The sequence below is a fragment of the Buteo buteo genome, chromosome Z (genome assembly GCF_964188355.1).
Source record: "Buteo buteo chromosome Z, bButBut1.hap1.1, whole genome shotgun sequence".
NCBI classification, from domain to species: domain Eukaryota; kingdom Metazoa; phylum Chordata; class Aves; order Accipitriformes; family Accipitridae; genus Buteo; species Buteo buteo.
The window spans coordinates 87,141,886-87,156,973 of record NC_134204.1 but is presented as its reverse complement, the minus strand read 5'-3'; the positions used below and the strand labels follow the sequence as shown (position 1 = coordinate 87,156,973).

The 15,088-nt window shown below is 44.0% G+C and overlaps 1 protein-coding gene across 1 annotated transcript; it reads right to left on the bottom strand.

Moving 5' to 3' along the window:
• Positions 1-8,490: 8,490 nt before the first annotated feature.
• RFESD (Rieske Fe-S domain containing) lies at positions 8,491-15,029 on the bottom strand. The gene is made up of 4 exons (XM_075020097.1): positions 12,887-15,029; positions 11,886-12,066; positions 11,761-11,795; positions 8,491-11,529 (listed from the first exon to the last, which is right to left on the bottom strand). The coding sequence occupies exons 1-4, from the start codon at positions 12,962-12,964 to the stop codon at positions 11,236-11,238; spliced, it is 588 nt and encodes a 195-aa protein (XP_074876198.1). The 5' UTR covers positions 12,965-15,029; the 3' UTR covers positions 8,491-11,235.
• Positions 15,030-15,088: the final 59 nt, after the last annotated feature.

Here is a 15,088-nt window from a genome sequence, read left to right as displayed (position 1 = left end):
GCCTCAGTATTTGCTTTTAACAAGCTTAAAGAAAATCTCTGAACAATGTTGCACCATAATTAATGAAATACAAAGTCTCAGACCTTCAAAGAGGCTCTGCGTTGTTTTTAGGTCATGGATTTGATTGCCATTTATTAGCACTGAAACATCTTGCATTGTCCAAAGATGAATCTACACCTGATTTCTTTCTTCACAGCATCTACCAGAAAATAGATCATAAGTATCATTTAATCTAGTAAGACACTATAAAGTCCTACAGCTAATCTTGGTGGATTTTGGCCGGTAGTATCAGATGGTTTGGAATTGGAAATCATGTGTCAGACACCTGGTTAGGATGTAATGCAACCAGCTAGAGGAACGACAGGATTTTCTGAGATGTCTTGAATATAGCTGCAATGACCCTTTTTATGTTTTAGAAGGAGGGCTTCTTATTTAATACCATGAATGGCAGCAAAACTCTATTTTTAAACTAATTCTGATTATTAAGCGTAATGGCAAAAATGAGCATTAAAAATACAGTAATTAAGATTATTATTGGGAAATGCAAGTGGAAAAGTTAATTATAGGAAAGGAAAACATCAGCAGAGTGATGTTAAAATGCTATGTGTTCTAAACAGATCTTGTGCTGTTATTTCTTGTTCATCTGTTCTCAATACTAACTTAGGCCTTCCGAGATTTTTTCCAAGCTTCCTGTTCTACTAGAATCAACTAATGTACACTCATCTGTTCTTACCATCCTTCTTTCTTTTTGGTTTTTTTCTTTTGGCCACACTGCCCCGTACCTCCACAGCTGTATATTTTCAAGTAAGTTTTTTAAAATCAAAGCTTAATTACTTGAGCACATTAAAGGCATTTTGCTGATGGAATTAAAATTCTTTAGGGGCTATATGCACTATTGTCATAAACTGTATGCTAATTGTTCATTATAGGCCTTGATTAAGGTCTGTTGGGTTTCCAGCCAGAAGAGAGCAGGTCCGGGCTCTCTGGACAGGCTGTCTCTCCACCAAAGCCAAGCTGTGCCTGTGACCCCCCAGCACGGTCTCTCTCTCTTGCCCCCAGACCCCCAGCTGGAGTTTCATCCACACCTCAGTGGCCCTCGCACGGAGGAGTACGGGGATGGTGTCATGCTGAATGCAGGTCCCAAGAAACCCCAACTGCTCCCGACGGGACCTGGGAGATGCTCAGAGACCAGAAGGCACCTGGGTCCCCCCCTTAGTGCTGTAGCTCCCATTAGGCAACAGGGGTCTCCATGAATATTCACCTTCCACGTTCTCCTCTTTTCCATAGCGTTTTAATTCTCTCGTTACATTCAAGATTAAGAGGAAACAAGGCTGTAGAGTCTCAAATCCATTACCAAGGTGACAGCACGGGGTTGCGATAGCAACCATGACCATCTTTTTAAAAAGAACCTCTTCTCCAATCTTTGCAGTACACCATCACTTACTGCTTGAGTGAATGAGTTCATTAAAGATGTGAAAAGTTTCTAGTTACTCTTAAAAAATTATTTCCTTGCTAGACTTCTTAAATATAGGCAAGTCACTTGAAACAGATTTTAATGGGCAATGACTAACAGTACCTTTCTCATTTTCCTGACACTTTATGCTATGATTCACTTAAGTACAGAGTGCTTACCTGAAACCAGCACTGAAGAAAGCTGTTGTTTCAAACAAAAGAGTTCTATGTTATTATGTACTCAGAAAAAACCCAAACAAGAGGTTTTCAGTATCTCGGTTCAGAGATAGGGGACTGGACCCAAAGTTAAGAGGCACTATTTATGTTAAGTTTTGCCTCATTTGCCAGGAATAATGGGGATCATTATCCTTTGATCTTGCTAGAAAATTGTGATAAGTTTTTCAATGAAAACTTGGATATTACAGTGGTACAGTTTGAGACATACACAAAGCAATTAAGATAAAACAAAGCTCAAGAGTCAGAGAATATTTAACATATAAGTAAAGAAGAAAACCACTGGACATTTGGTCTTTAGTCCTGCAAAACAGTGTATGTGGATGTGGACTTAATGAATTTTGCTGAACTTGCTTTTGCATCAGCAAGCAGTAATTAGGGAGCAGTATGAGATTCCCATATCTTGGTATATGAACTTTCTCTCAAAATGCCCTAGTCTTTTTATCACTCCAGAATTTTTGCCCCTAACTTCAAGGCTGTCATGGTTTTGCATTTGAAAAAAGGTAGTGCGAGACATGACTCCATTACTGCATCACGCCAAGAGAAAATGAACTGTGCATGATAACACAGTGGGATTCTAACACAGCTCAGGTTGTGCTTCACAGTCAAAGGAAGGCACTATTTCAAAAAGCATTGCTAAGTCACACCCTCATAAAAAAGAACTGAACAATACCCCTAAATTAGAAGGCTTATGTTTGTTGGAACCTGGATTATCCAACTCTGAAAAGGATGAACATCTGAATGAAGAAATGATCTCGCAGCTACCTCATTTGCCATTCACCATGTGCTACAGCCTAGCAGCCAGAGATTTATTTACAGAAAAAGTTTGTGTAATATGCATATATATGCATAACCATGTACGTTACTCTCTCTTAATCCAAATTAAAAGAAACCTGTGACTAGGTACCATCCCCAGGTACCATGCAGCATTGCGCCAAGATCCCATCTCAGCGAAATAAACATCGCACAAGCCCCACGTTCAGCAGGAGAGGACACAGCTACAGTCAGTTCTCAGATGTGCACACTGTCAAGTGCCACTGGGTTAAAAAAGATCTTGCAAAGAGTGAGGGCTGCTTGTTTTGGAAACTCAGTTCCTCCCTTTTGAAATAAACATCTGAAGTTTGCTGTCTGTCGGGCACCTTGCCCTCCATTGTTCCACTTCCCTGGCTGCAAGGACACTTGGAGATGGGCGATATGTGACAGACCTTGACAGTGATTTCGTTAGTGGTATCCTTTCTTCACTAATTTTTATGTTGCTCCTGAGGCAGAGAGATGGCGTTGCAAAAGCCTGTTTTATGTTAAAGCCCAGGAGTTTGTCAGGGGTCCCAAGGTGAACTTGCACTTTTTATTTCACCTGGAACAGCTCTGGCCAAATAAACTCATATTCTCACTGTCGCTCTTCCCACCCACAGCTCCTTTAAAAAGGGACTTGGAGGGGGCTGCGGGGACCCCATCCTCCTCTGTAATCGACCTGGTGACTCACTCCCAGCTACCCTGCAGGAGCAGGATCGCCGCAGGAGCCCAGCCTTGCCACGCAGCCGTCGGCAGCTCTTTGCAAAACACCCTGGGCAAAGCCGTCCAAGGAACGGGCGCAGACCACCCACGCGCGTTTCTAGTTTTTGCCTCCAACCACAGCTGCAGCAGGAGCCTGCCTTTCTCACCGAGGTAACGACTTCATCAGAAGTCAGCGACGGTCTGCAAAGGAATACGCTGTCCCCTCGGGTCCTGACCACAGCTCCGGGGTGAGTTCTGCAGAACCAGGCATGGGGAGGCTTCGGGAGCTTTCCCGCAAGCAGCCTCGTATGTGTAAGAAGTGGCTAAATATGTCCCTGCTTAAGTAATGGAAAAGCTAGTCACCGCCGTTACAGAGCAAATCTGCTGCCCTTTGCAAGGGGCAGCAACTGCGAGCTGTGTCGCTTATCTGAAATCTCAGGAAGGGGCTTTAGAACAGCTCTGGTTTTGTCGCTTTTGGACTTAAAAAGACAAGAAATTAGGTTTATTTTGTTTAGCCTGAAGGAACTTTCAGATTCCTTCTTGTTTCCATTCTGCACTGAGGAGATATGGAGAAGAGTGTTTGGGTAAATGCCAAAAACCCATTTAGTATTATTTTTGTTTCATTTTCAGTACTTACACTTTTTTCCTAGAGGAATACTCATCTATACCCCAACTAGGGAACATTTCAAATGTTAATTTCTGCTTCAGTTTCACAGCTATGAAGTACACATAATATTATTCACCAGGGAACTGACTGATAAAATTTTAAAATGCAGGCTATATGAGGCAATAATATTGACTTACTGTATTTTACTGCTATGAATGCTCTTGGAAAGGATTCTTCCGTTCTGCACAGCAAAGAAAAATTGTGTAAAAGCTGTCCATAAAAATGAACAGATAATTACTGTGAAACCTTGCATTGTTCAAATTACAGAAGCAAGGCCCATTGGGATAAGAGATCAACACAAAAGTAGCAAACATTTTTAAATGCCAGTATGTTTTGTCTTTATAGTTAATCAATTATTTAAAAAGCAACAGAAAAAATAACCAGGAGTACAACATTACATAGGATCACAGAATCATAGAATGGTTTGGGTTGGAAGGGATCTTAAAGACCATCTAGTTCCAGCCCCCCCTGCCATGGGCAGGGACACCTTCCGCTAGACCAGGTTGCTCAAAGCCCCATCCAACCTGGCCTTGAACACTGCCAGGGATGGGGCATCCACAACCTCTCTGGGCAACCTGCTTGAGTGTTTTGTCACCCTCATTGTAAAAAATTTTTTCCTTATATCTAGTCTGAACCTACCCTCTTTTAGTTTAAAACCGTTACACCTTCTCCTATCACGACAGGCCCTGCTAAAAAGTTTGTCCTCATCTTTCTTATAGGCCCCCTTTGAAAAGCTGCAGTAAGATCTCTGTGGAGCCTTCTCCTCTCCAGGCTGAACAACCCCAACTCTCTCAGCCTTTCCCCATAGGAGAGCTGTTCCATCCCTCTGACCATTTTCGTGTCCCTCCTCTGGACCCGCTCCAAGAGGTCCCTGTCTCTCCTGTGCTGAGGACCCCAGAGCTGGACGCAGAACTGCAGGTGGGTCTCACCAGAGCGGAGCAGAGGGGCAGAATCCCCTCCCTCGACCTGCTGCCCACGCTGCTTTGGATGCAGCCCAGGATGCAGTTGGTTTTCTGGGCTGCGAGGACCCATCGCTGGCTCACATCCAGCTTTTCATCCCCCAGTACCCCAAGTCCTTCTTGGCAGGGCTGCTCTCAATCCCTTCATCCCCCAGCCTGTGTTGATACTGGAGGTTGTCCCAACCCAGGTGCAGGACCTTGCACATGAATTTAGTTAACATCAATCCTCCTTTCCACTTAGCACATGTAAACTCATAAAAAAAATTTGTGTGAACACCTGCATCTCCAACTGATGGTGAGCTTCACATTTTCTTCCACTGTTGAGTGTCATGAAGTCATGAGTGCCGTGAGCACTGCAAGCTGACACAGCCTCCTGGGAGGCAGTATTCATCCTGGACATCTATTGCTTTTCAAATTCAGATGATGGTGCTAGTTTCTTGGCTGCTGAGCCAGTCCAGTGCCAGGAACACTGCAAGGCCATACAATCAATACAGGGCAAGGAAACCACTGCACTGCTCTTCCATCCTTTTCTGGGCCAAAATACAGCTACAGAATTATGCCATTTTTTTCCTGGAGCTATCTGTGCTAAATAAGCATGAAATATTTTCAGGATGTTCAGTATACACTGTAATAAAAAAATGATACTTTTTACTTGAATGGGGATGTATCTATGTGTCTTGGATGCTAACTGAAATCAAGGCAGGACATTTGCAAGCAGAGGTAGTATCTCCTGTTAAATAAGTCACATATACACATGAAAAAAACAGAAAAGCCTTCAGGCGCTATGGCCCTACTTCAGCGTGACTAAAAGCTTTAGTTGTTTTTCCAACTACAGTGGCTGGCTTAATAAAAAGATATTGCTTTTACCTGTAACCTCTGTGTTGTCTGGGTCTCTAGTAAACCACAGCCTCAGCAAAAGTTGATTGTAATCTGAAGAGTTAAATTATTTGTAACTTTTCCTTTTTAAATAAGATAACACACATTTTACCATAACTTTCATGTAGGATAATTATTTCTGGAGTAGTCTTTCCTTCATAAGCCTTAGATTTCTAACTACTACGGTTTGCAACAACCAACATCTCTTTTAGCAGACCAATCCCACTGTTCAAGTATCACAGCCAGTGCTTGTCAGGGGACTATCTCCATCTCATGGAAGAAGAGTCATTAATGGGCTAATGAGGCTATCCACACCAATTACACAGTTTGTGCACCTACAAGCAAAACTGGTACTTTAACTTTTAGCCTAGATGTCAGATGTTGAAAGCTGTGCTTAACTCTTCATTCAAGTAAAAAATTCCACTTAACGGCATCAGTAGGTTTGCATGAATAAATGCCGCATAAAAACCAATGTTTGCTGGACAGAGCTCAAAGAACTGACCCAACCCATCACACCCCCTTAAGCCTCCCCTACTTCTCCTGCATCCCTGCACCCTCAGCACGGTGCCGGTTTAACCGCTGGCGCAGCCGGCAGAACTTGCTGCCCTGGCAGAAAGCCACTCACCCCCAATGCCTCGGGTGCAGCCAGGACACGGAAGACCCCATCGGTGGGATCGGCTGTGGGACCAGCTGTGGTGACCGAACCCCCCCTTCTCCTTGCAAACATTGCTGACACAAAACCACGAGCACCTTGCCACCGCGGGCAAGACAGAAAGCTGCACTCTTTGATGGAAGTCTGCCTGCGGTTTGTGGTTTGCTTTCGGATCGCAGCTGCAAGTAATTGCGCGGAGGTAAAGCTTCTCTCCGAGAGCTGCCCTGAGGACAGAGCCAGCTGAGGATCTCACTAACGTGGTGACGTCCTCCCGGCCAGGGACGCTTGGCTGGGTGACATTGCCAGTCGCCTTCACTGTAACCACGAGCGATGTCTGTATTATCATCGCTCTTATCGCTACTGAGTTCATAACGGCGTTTATCCATCATTATTTGAATACAGTTAGATCTGTCAGATCTAACAGAAAAAGCATTAGCGAGTATTTAGATGCTTAATAAAGTATACATACGTTAGTATTTCTGATGTTTGGCTGGTTTAACTCTCTCCCTACTGGAGCTCAATGGGGGCTGTTCTTTTGTCTGCCATTTGCAAACATGATCCTGTGGACATTGGTCTGGTATTGTACATGGACCCGCTTTAAAAACCAGATGGGTGGAAGTAAGGCAGCCAGGGAGGGATCTGGGCACTGCTGTGACCCAGACCTGCCCGGCAGCCTCAACCTTTACCAATGCAGAACCCCTCAGGGCAGTCGCGTTATGACACTGGCTCTCCCACAGCACAGCCAGCAAAGGGCTCTCTCCCCACACACATCCCCTCTCCCCACACACAGCCAGAGGCTTAAGTACCTCTCCAGCAATATTATTTCCATTCCCCATCCCCTGCTCCCTCCACTAACCTTCAAAAGCAGCTGCCAAGACAAGTGGGCAGAGCGATGGGACGCTTGGGAATCGGCGAGCGCTGACTCTCACAGCTCGTGATTGTATGATCTCAGGGGAACAGTGAGAGTTACTTTTCTGAACCATATTGGAAAGCACAGGTGCAAACTTCAGACCTGATTTCATTCAAAAATTCAGCATGAAATTGGGAACTGTACAATTTGCTATTGCAAAGGGCTTCAACAGTGAAAGGTTGGTTTTAAAATTGGTTTCCTACAGACTACACATTTTTTCCTGCCTGTTGTGATCTCCTATCCTGCAAAGACTGCTCTCACCAACATATGTCCTCCATATGGGGTACGCTCATAAACTTCTGAGTCCTGCCTTTGGAACACTTTTTACACTGAAGGTGTCCTTTTTTTCGTGCGCAGCACTAAATCAGGTCAAGGGGACATGGCGGAACAAGGCACTACATGCAGAAGGAAAACATACAGCATCCAGCTTTACAGTTAATATTGTCTAATTAAGGTTTATGGTGCCACTACATCAGGTCAAGGCTCAAGCTGCAGTTCAAACTACTAGTCATAGTTTTCACCTGACTTTCTTGGAAAGATGGCTCCATGATAGGATAAATATAACTTGTTATTCTGTTCAAGCTGCTTGTTAAAGCAGCTTACAGAGCCAGAATGTCTTGCAGAGTCATCATGAAAATTTTCAATCCACAGCACAAAATACATTTCTCTGTTCTTCGCCTGGCTGATTAATGGTGGGAAAACAGATGGTGTTTGCTCATTTGTCAAATTAAACTAAACCCCCAAAATTATCACCAACAAAACACTCCTCCTGCATGATTTGGAGGGTTGATCTTAACATTGCTCTCATTAACACATCTCTCCAGGAAGCTCTAATTATCCAGCCAGTGACTTTTTGGTCTTTTGCCCACAACTACTCATTCCTTCTGTCTCTGCATTGTCCCTTAAATGCCACCTCAGTCTCACAGCCTTAATTAACCACTCCTCATCGCCCTCCTTTGTCCTGCTATTAGTCTCTAATTGCAAACAGCCACGTCCCAGCCTTCCTCCATCCCCACCTGCGGTTCCCTGGACGGCTCTCGGTCCCCCACTCTGCTTCAGTCTCCTCACTCCCAAAAGTGCCTTTTGCTGCCTGTCCTGGTTTTTCCCCACTGAAGTCTCCTTCCCCCACGAGTAACAACACCTCCTCTTCTCACCCATCCTGATCCTCCTCACCTCTCATCCAGCTCCGGTCCCTGCCATCCCCGCTCTCCCATCACATCCCACATCTCCCCGTGTCTCCCCTCCATTCTTCCCTACCAACCCCCTGACTGGCTCCCTTTCAGGATAACCCTTGTGTTTTCCATGTCTTCACGCGATATATCAGTATAACTAGAAACCTAGAAAGGGCTGGCAGGACAAGAGACTCAGAAATGCCCAACTCTGGGACATTAAATGGTTACCATATTTTCAAATTAGGTGTGCATTCTAGCACTTCAAAGCTCAGACAAATAAAACGGAATACGGAGTATATTTGTTTAAAGGTAGCAACTTTAACACGCTGTAGGTTTTGTTCTTTGCTGTTGAAAAATAAAATTTAAAAAAAAAAAGAGAATCTAACAGCCAGCCAACTCTCTCTCCTTTGTTCACAGCCACCTGAGTTAATAATTCTCTGTTCCTTCTGTGATCATCAATGAGAAAATTGTGGGGAAAGCAAACTAACTGACAAACTGTAGATATTAAATCAATGCGATCTCCCCGAGAATAAGAACATGTTTAAAGTAAAAGAAAAAAACACCTTAAAACCTTGCAGATAGTTATTATGCTTGAGAAGTACTGAAGAAAAGGGACTTATCTAAGCCTAGACATGCAGTTCTACTGATTTCATATGATTAACAGCAAACATATGATTAAACACTTTGCTGGACTTTACCCAGAAAATGCATTTTTAAAAAAGCCTGACCATTCTTCCACAAATATGAACATGTTCATGAAACTTGCAAACAAAATCTCCTACTACTAACATTCTACTAAATGTCATACATGTAACAGCCTGTTACTCATAATTGATACTTTCTTAAACTGAACTGCATCTTTATTTATTTAAATAGTCCATTTCTATTAATGCAGTACATTAAAAAAAAAAGAAATAAAAATACTATCTAAGCAGCCACATGAGTCAATGCAGTTATATCTGAAGATCTTATAATACTTTTTTTTGTATGATCCATGTCTTTCAATAGGACAAGACATCCATGGTTAAGTTTCGTCGCAGGTGCAGGTAGTTGGGTGAGGAGGGAGGGAAGCGAAGCAATTCTCCAACCCCCCCGCACTGCCCAAAGGGATGCGTGCTCCAAGCCCCTTGGAGTATCAGCTGTGTCACCTCCCCACCTGCCTCACTTTCCTGACATCTACCCTGTGGCTGCAAGAGGAGTGAGAAAGAGAAGGTTATGTATTCCTTTAAAAACTGAAGAAAACACACAAACAAAAAACCCCCACAGAACTGGTCAGTACGTAACAGCATTTCCTAGCAGACGATCGAGACGTGATTCAGAAGGCAGGCATTTGCATCTGATCTCATTGGCACTGGCTAAGTGGCCCGCAAGAGGAAGAGGAGGAGGAGGAAGAAAGCATTTCTGTGCTGTAGTCCTTATAAAATAGAAAACTGAAACAGGTCATCTCAACGGCACTGTGAAGGTGCCACGTCTCCCTGTCGACCATGAAAACAACGTAAGGAGGCATGATCAGAGGTGGAGGTCTAAATTTAAACACGGTGAAATTAATTGATTGTGTGCTTTGCTTTTTTCATTGTGATCAGTTGGGCACAGATGTTTTCCTCTGATACTTCCCTATGCCTCACTACTTTTAAATGCATTTATATGAACAATGGTGTTGACACAGATCTACCTACCCTTCACATCCATTAAAAGCAAGACAACCCACCGCATGCACGACAGGAACTTACAGATGAAGACCAGGCAACTTCAAACTGAACCTGATCGTGACCAAACTCTGCAAACAGCCAACAAATCACCCAAAAATGCGCCCCAAAGAGTTGCAGCCATGCAGCTGCAGCCGTGCAAGGCAACGTTAAGCATTCACACAGTATCTTTGCAGCCTGGGCTGGGCAGGAGGACCCACCGTGTCCCAGAGCCCATCCTGCCCTCACCCAGCACAGCATGGAGGGGAACTTTCTCGGAGGAGTTATTGAGGCAGATCTGATATTACACTGTGAAAGCACATAAAGAAACCTAACTTTTGGCTCTAAAGAGAAAGCACACTTTTTCAAATGAATGTATAAGGATGTATTTACAGTAAATAAAAACAAACAAACAAGAGCCACTATATTACGTATCAGGTTTTTATACCCAACAGCTTCTTCCTTATCCAACAGAATCAGGAGAACAAGCTATACATGACAAATGCTCGTCACATTATTTGATGAACTACCAAAAGCAGTTCAATGAGGAGAAGGAAAATCAGTACTTCTATGGACTCATGGTAGTAATACACAAATAGGCATAAAAAAGGTCACTAAAATGTGCTCAAGCTTTGTACTTCTCTTTGTGGCACTTACTAAACATCCAGAGATTGCTCACATATCTAAAGAGTTAAAACTTTCCATGTCATTTATACCGAAGGCATTATAAGTATAAACTGTTAAGTATATAAACATAACCTTTACACCTGACTATTTACCTTAAACTGTGTAATGTGTTTTATGAGCAGTAACATACTACATTCCCTCCTAAAATTTAAAACAATTCCAGCAAAATAGGATTTCTAAAATATTAAATATTATGAAGCACTCTGCTGTAAACAAGTCTTTTCGAAATGCAAGTTAAAAAAATAAAATCATTGGCACAAGATCAGTCGCATTTCTGACAATGCAGAGCTTCTTATCTTACTGAATTCTACGTGTTTCAATGCTTTCACATAACATTAAGAATAGAATTTAATCTGTAGACAATCTTCACAGCCATAGTACATTTTTATTTCACGACAATGGTTCTCCATTGGGGCATTCACCAGGATTCTGCTTTCTGGCTGTGACTTACTCTGCTGCTTGTGAGTTGCTTTGTTTTTCCATAGCTAAATCACCACTATTTTTGTACTTGTCAGCAAAATAATCTGAGTCAAAGCTTACAGACAAATCTGGAGGACTCACATAAACGTTTCCATTGTCTATTGTGACTTTATGAATCCTTTGTTTGACTCCTTTGGATTGCCACTGTGGTGTTGGTGATGGCTCCAAAGGGTTTACTCCTTCATATAATCCTTCTCCTGTTTCCAAAGTAATTTTAAACTTATGCCAAGGACAAACAATACATGCTTGACCATCGATATCCTGCAAGAAGAAGAAGAAGAAAAAATAGCATGTCATCAGCTTCTGATTCTTCTCCTAGAAGAGTATCTAGGACAAAAGACATGTTTGGTGATTTGGCTGCAAGGCTGTCTGCTATTTTACGTATATAACCACTTCTTTCGATGTCAGGTTCAGATAAAAGTATTCAAAAAGATGCGTACAAGTTTTCACATGACTCTATGGCGCTATGTTATTTTTATTTTGCTTACGTACCTCTATTTCTCCAAGACGTAAAGGGCCTCCTTCATCTGAAACACAGTAGAACACAGTATTAATTTATGCAGCAGATTTTATGCTTAATTGTTGCAACATTGAGATGGTATGTGCAAATATCTTACGGTAGCAGCGAGAGTCCATAGCATGAAATTTCCCTTCATGGTAGAAAACAACAACTTCTCTGCCGTTGACTTTGGCTGTTACTCTTCCGGACTTCTTTATGTCATCTTCTTTGCCAATCAATATAAGACCATCTGGCTCCATCTCAACTGCCCCTGTGCTTGAGCTGCACAAATCCACATCCTTAAAAGACAAAAAATTTAAAAAGCCACTTATAAAGCAGTTCATGTTTGGATTTCTATGTGTAGAATGGATGTCTCGGTCCCAGAGAAAAAGCCAACCCATTTAACACATGAGATGAAAGGAACAGAAGTTCTAGTAACAGACTATCAACGAGCACACGAAGCAAAGCACAGAAGCTGGGTGATCATGTTTAGCCAACGTCTTCACTAACAGAACCGGGACTAGGAAAACCAGCTGTTGCAGACCTGATACCTGAGGCTGAGGCAAGATAAATTCTCAATCACTATTCATTTACTCTGCACTTTAATTGCCTTATGCCCTGGAAAGCTATATGCAAAAAAAGTACAAGGACGCTACTTGTAAAATACTATACCATTTAGCTATACAAAGGGAAAAGAGTAGCATTTAGATGTGAATCCAATACTCTTTAAATAACACTATGGCTAGAAATACAGACTCATATAACCCGATAAAAAATTTCCTCTGCAAAAGGGAAAAAAAATTTGTTTATTGAGAAGCTGTATACAACCTGGCCTTTTGAGCAAAAGTGTCTGCCTTTCCCTTCCTCCTCTTACCTATTTCAAATGTCTAATAGCCTCTCCCTCTCCCAGCAGAGGATATAAGCATTCCTATTAAATTTGCTTACAATTAGCTACTGAGTTCCAGTCCCCTCTGAATGCCCAGCACAACCATACCACCCTCGCTTCCTCAGAAAATCAGGCTAAAAAAGGCCTTTGTACATGCCGAGACCAAAGGCGAGCCGCGGGTGGGGGGGATCCCGCTGCAGGGGGGTGCACAGCCACGAAGAGCCGCACCGTACCTTTCGTCCGCGCCAGATCGCAACGGAGATGAGAAAGCAGACGAAGAAATGGAGGCTGAGAATGATGAGGTCCAGCATCGCCTCTCTTCGCTGTGCCTATGGCAGCTGTCCTGCCTTGTCCACATATCTAACGTCGTGCCTCGCAGCCCCTCTTTACGTGCAAACCGGAGGCAGCAGGGCTGGCCCCTATAGCACCAGGGGCAGGATGTATGGAGGCTCAGCACGGCAGGACCCAGCTCTGCCAGGGCTGATAAGGAGCAGGGACATGCTGGGGCTGGCCTGATAACAGAAGAAGAGAACTCCGGGTTCCTCCTGCCACCATCCCCGCCGTGACCCCGTGCCACCACCGCCTCCTCCAAGCGGGACGTGCTGAATCAAAACCCTGCTCAGAGCCGTGCGTTACGTTACGTGTTTATTCGGGATCAGCAACTGCGTGCTTCCCAATAAACCGTTACAGGCGGGAAGACTGGTACAAGTGACGGTGTGGCATTTTCAAGGCCAGTTGTTATCTGATTTGCACACGCTCAACCGTAAGGACTGACCCTCTGCTTTCCCGTTTACAGGAACTTCCACCCAGTCTTACCTAGAAACTGAAACGTCACTGTCAGACTCACAGGACGATCCAGTGCGACATTCACGCTTATTTTCTTCAGAAAATAAGCACAGCGCATAGCAAACTAACCACAAGAATGGGACTAGGAGATCCCCAGTTTTTTTGCTCTTTTTACACCTTTCAGCTTACTCTGCCTATAAACTTTCCAAATTGTCCAAAATCTTAACATGCAGAAGCCTGTAGTTAGAAACACTCTTACGAAGACACCTCTAAAAAATTTTGTGTCTATATACATACACATTCAGAAACAGACACACATACACACACGTGTCTACATACAGCAATGCGCACACACACACACACATACATAAGTACATCCAAACCAGTCTTAAAATAACACTTGGCAGCAAACCCCCAGCTCATTTAGTGATGACATGTCTACAGTCAGCCTGGGTTTTGTATACATAAATTATCTAGGCATCCCCGGTCTGAAACCTGGCTCAGACTGTCAGCACGTTGTAGACCCTACATGGCCCACCAGCATAAACAATTAATGGCAAACAGCTTCGCTTTACAGTCAAGGCTTCCACACTTAACCTACAAGCCCTGTAACCAGACCCTCTTACTGCAGACCTACTGTTGGCCACTTTCTCATCCATGAAGCGGATGTGTAGCTGCAAAGTATGAATAGAACATGAGAGATTTCAACCTAGAGCAGCCCAGGAGGTGGTGAAAGCCCCAAAGGAGGCAGCAGTTTCTTGCCTAGAGGACTCCCCTGAGTTTTGGACAAGACCCAGCATAAGGGAAGGGCAACAACAGACCTCCAAGGTGGTTTTCACCCAATGTCACCTCCTCCGCTTCCATCTCAGCCCCTGGCTTGGTGCCACCTGGACAACACTGCCTGTGTGGCTGGAAGCAGACAAACGAAGACCTGCTTTCTCCCCCCTTTCTTTAAACAGTGCAGACACGGGCTTTAAGCGTGGATCGGGAGACAGCTGAGCTGGCGAGCATCACCTGCCTCTCCAAAGCACATCAAAATGGCAATTTGTCTGCCTGCCCTCTCACAGCCCCTTGGGAAACACACTCTCCATCGCAAGCTAAGGTGAAATAACAACCAGTTTAGGTTGCTCCTGTTTTTTCCAGGCCGATGACTGTGTTAAAATCATCTGCCGAAACAAGAGATGGAGTACCACGGCCCACATAAGCCCCCCGGATCCCAGGACAGAATCCTGAGCTACCAGCCGGCTACCAAGAGTGGCACCTAGCCACAGAAGTAAAACTATTTCAATCAAAAAGAGGAAAGGTTATCATCTCCCCTGCCTGGCATGCTGCCACACACACACACACACACACACACACACACACACACACACACGTGAAGTTGATCTTCCGCTAGGTTTTTCCTGATGTCTTCTTCAGGGTTTGGCCGCTTTGATGTTTTCCGAGTGACCCTGCAGCCATCTGGTGGGAACGGCAAGTCGAAGGGATTCGGGAGCAGCGAAAGGATTCGTTTTCCGGCTAGAAACACCAGCTGGGTTTACGAGTCGTAGTCGTTCACGGCTGTACCCCGCTCCGACTCCTTCTCCCCCTTTGGGGAAAGGGAAAACCATATCCCCCCCTTATCCCCCCCCAGGGCGGGCCGTGGGCCC

Excerpts from the sequence above, each read along its gene's own strand:
- RFESD (XM_075020097.1), bottom strand. The coding sequence starts at position 12,964 with ATGCTGGACCTCATCATTCTCAGCCTCCATTTCTTCGTCTGCTTTCTC. Across the intron at positions 12,067-12,886 it reads CGATCTGGCGCGGACGAAAG|GATGTGGATTTGTGCAGCTC; the intron begins GTACGGTGCGGC and ends TTGTCTTTTAAG. Across the intron at positions 11,530-11,760 it reads TACGTCTTGGAGAAATAGAG|GATATCGATGGTCAAGCATG; the intron begins GTACGTAAGCAA and ends TTCTTCTTGCAG.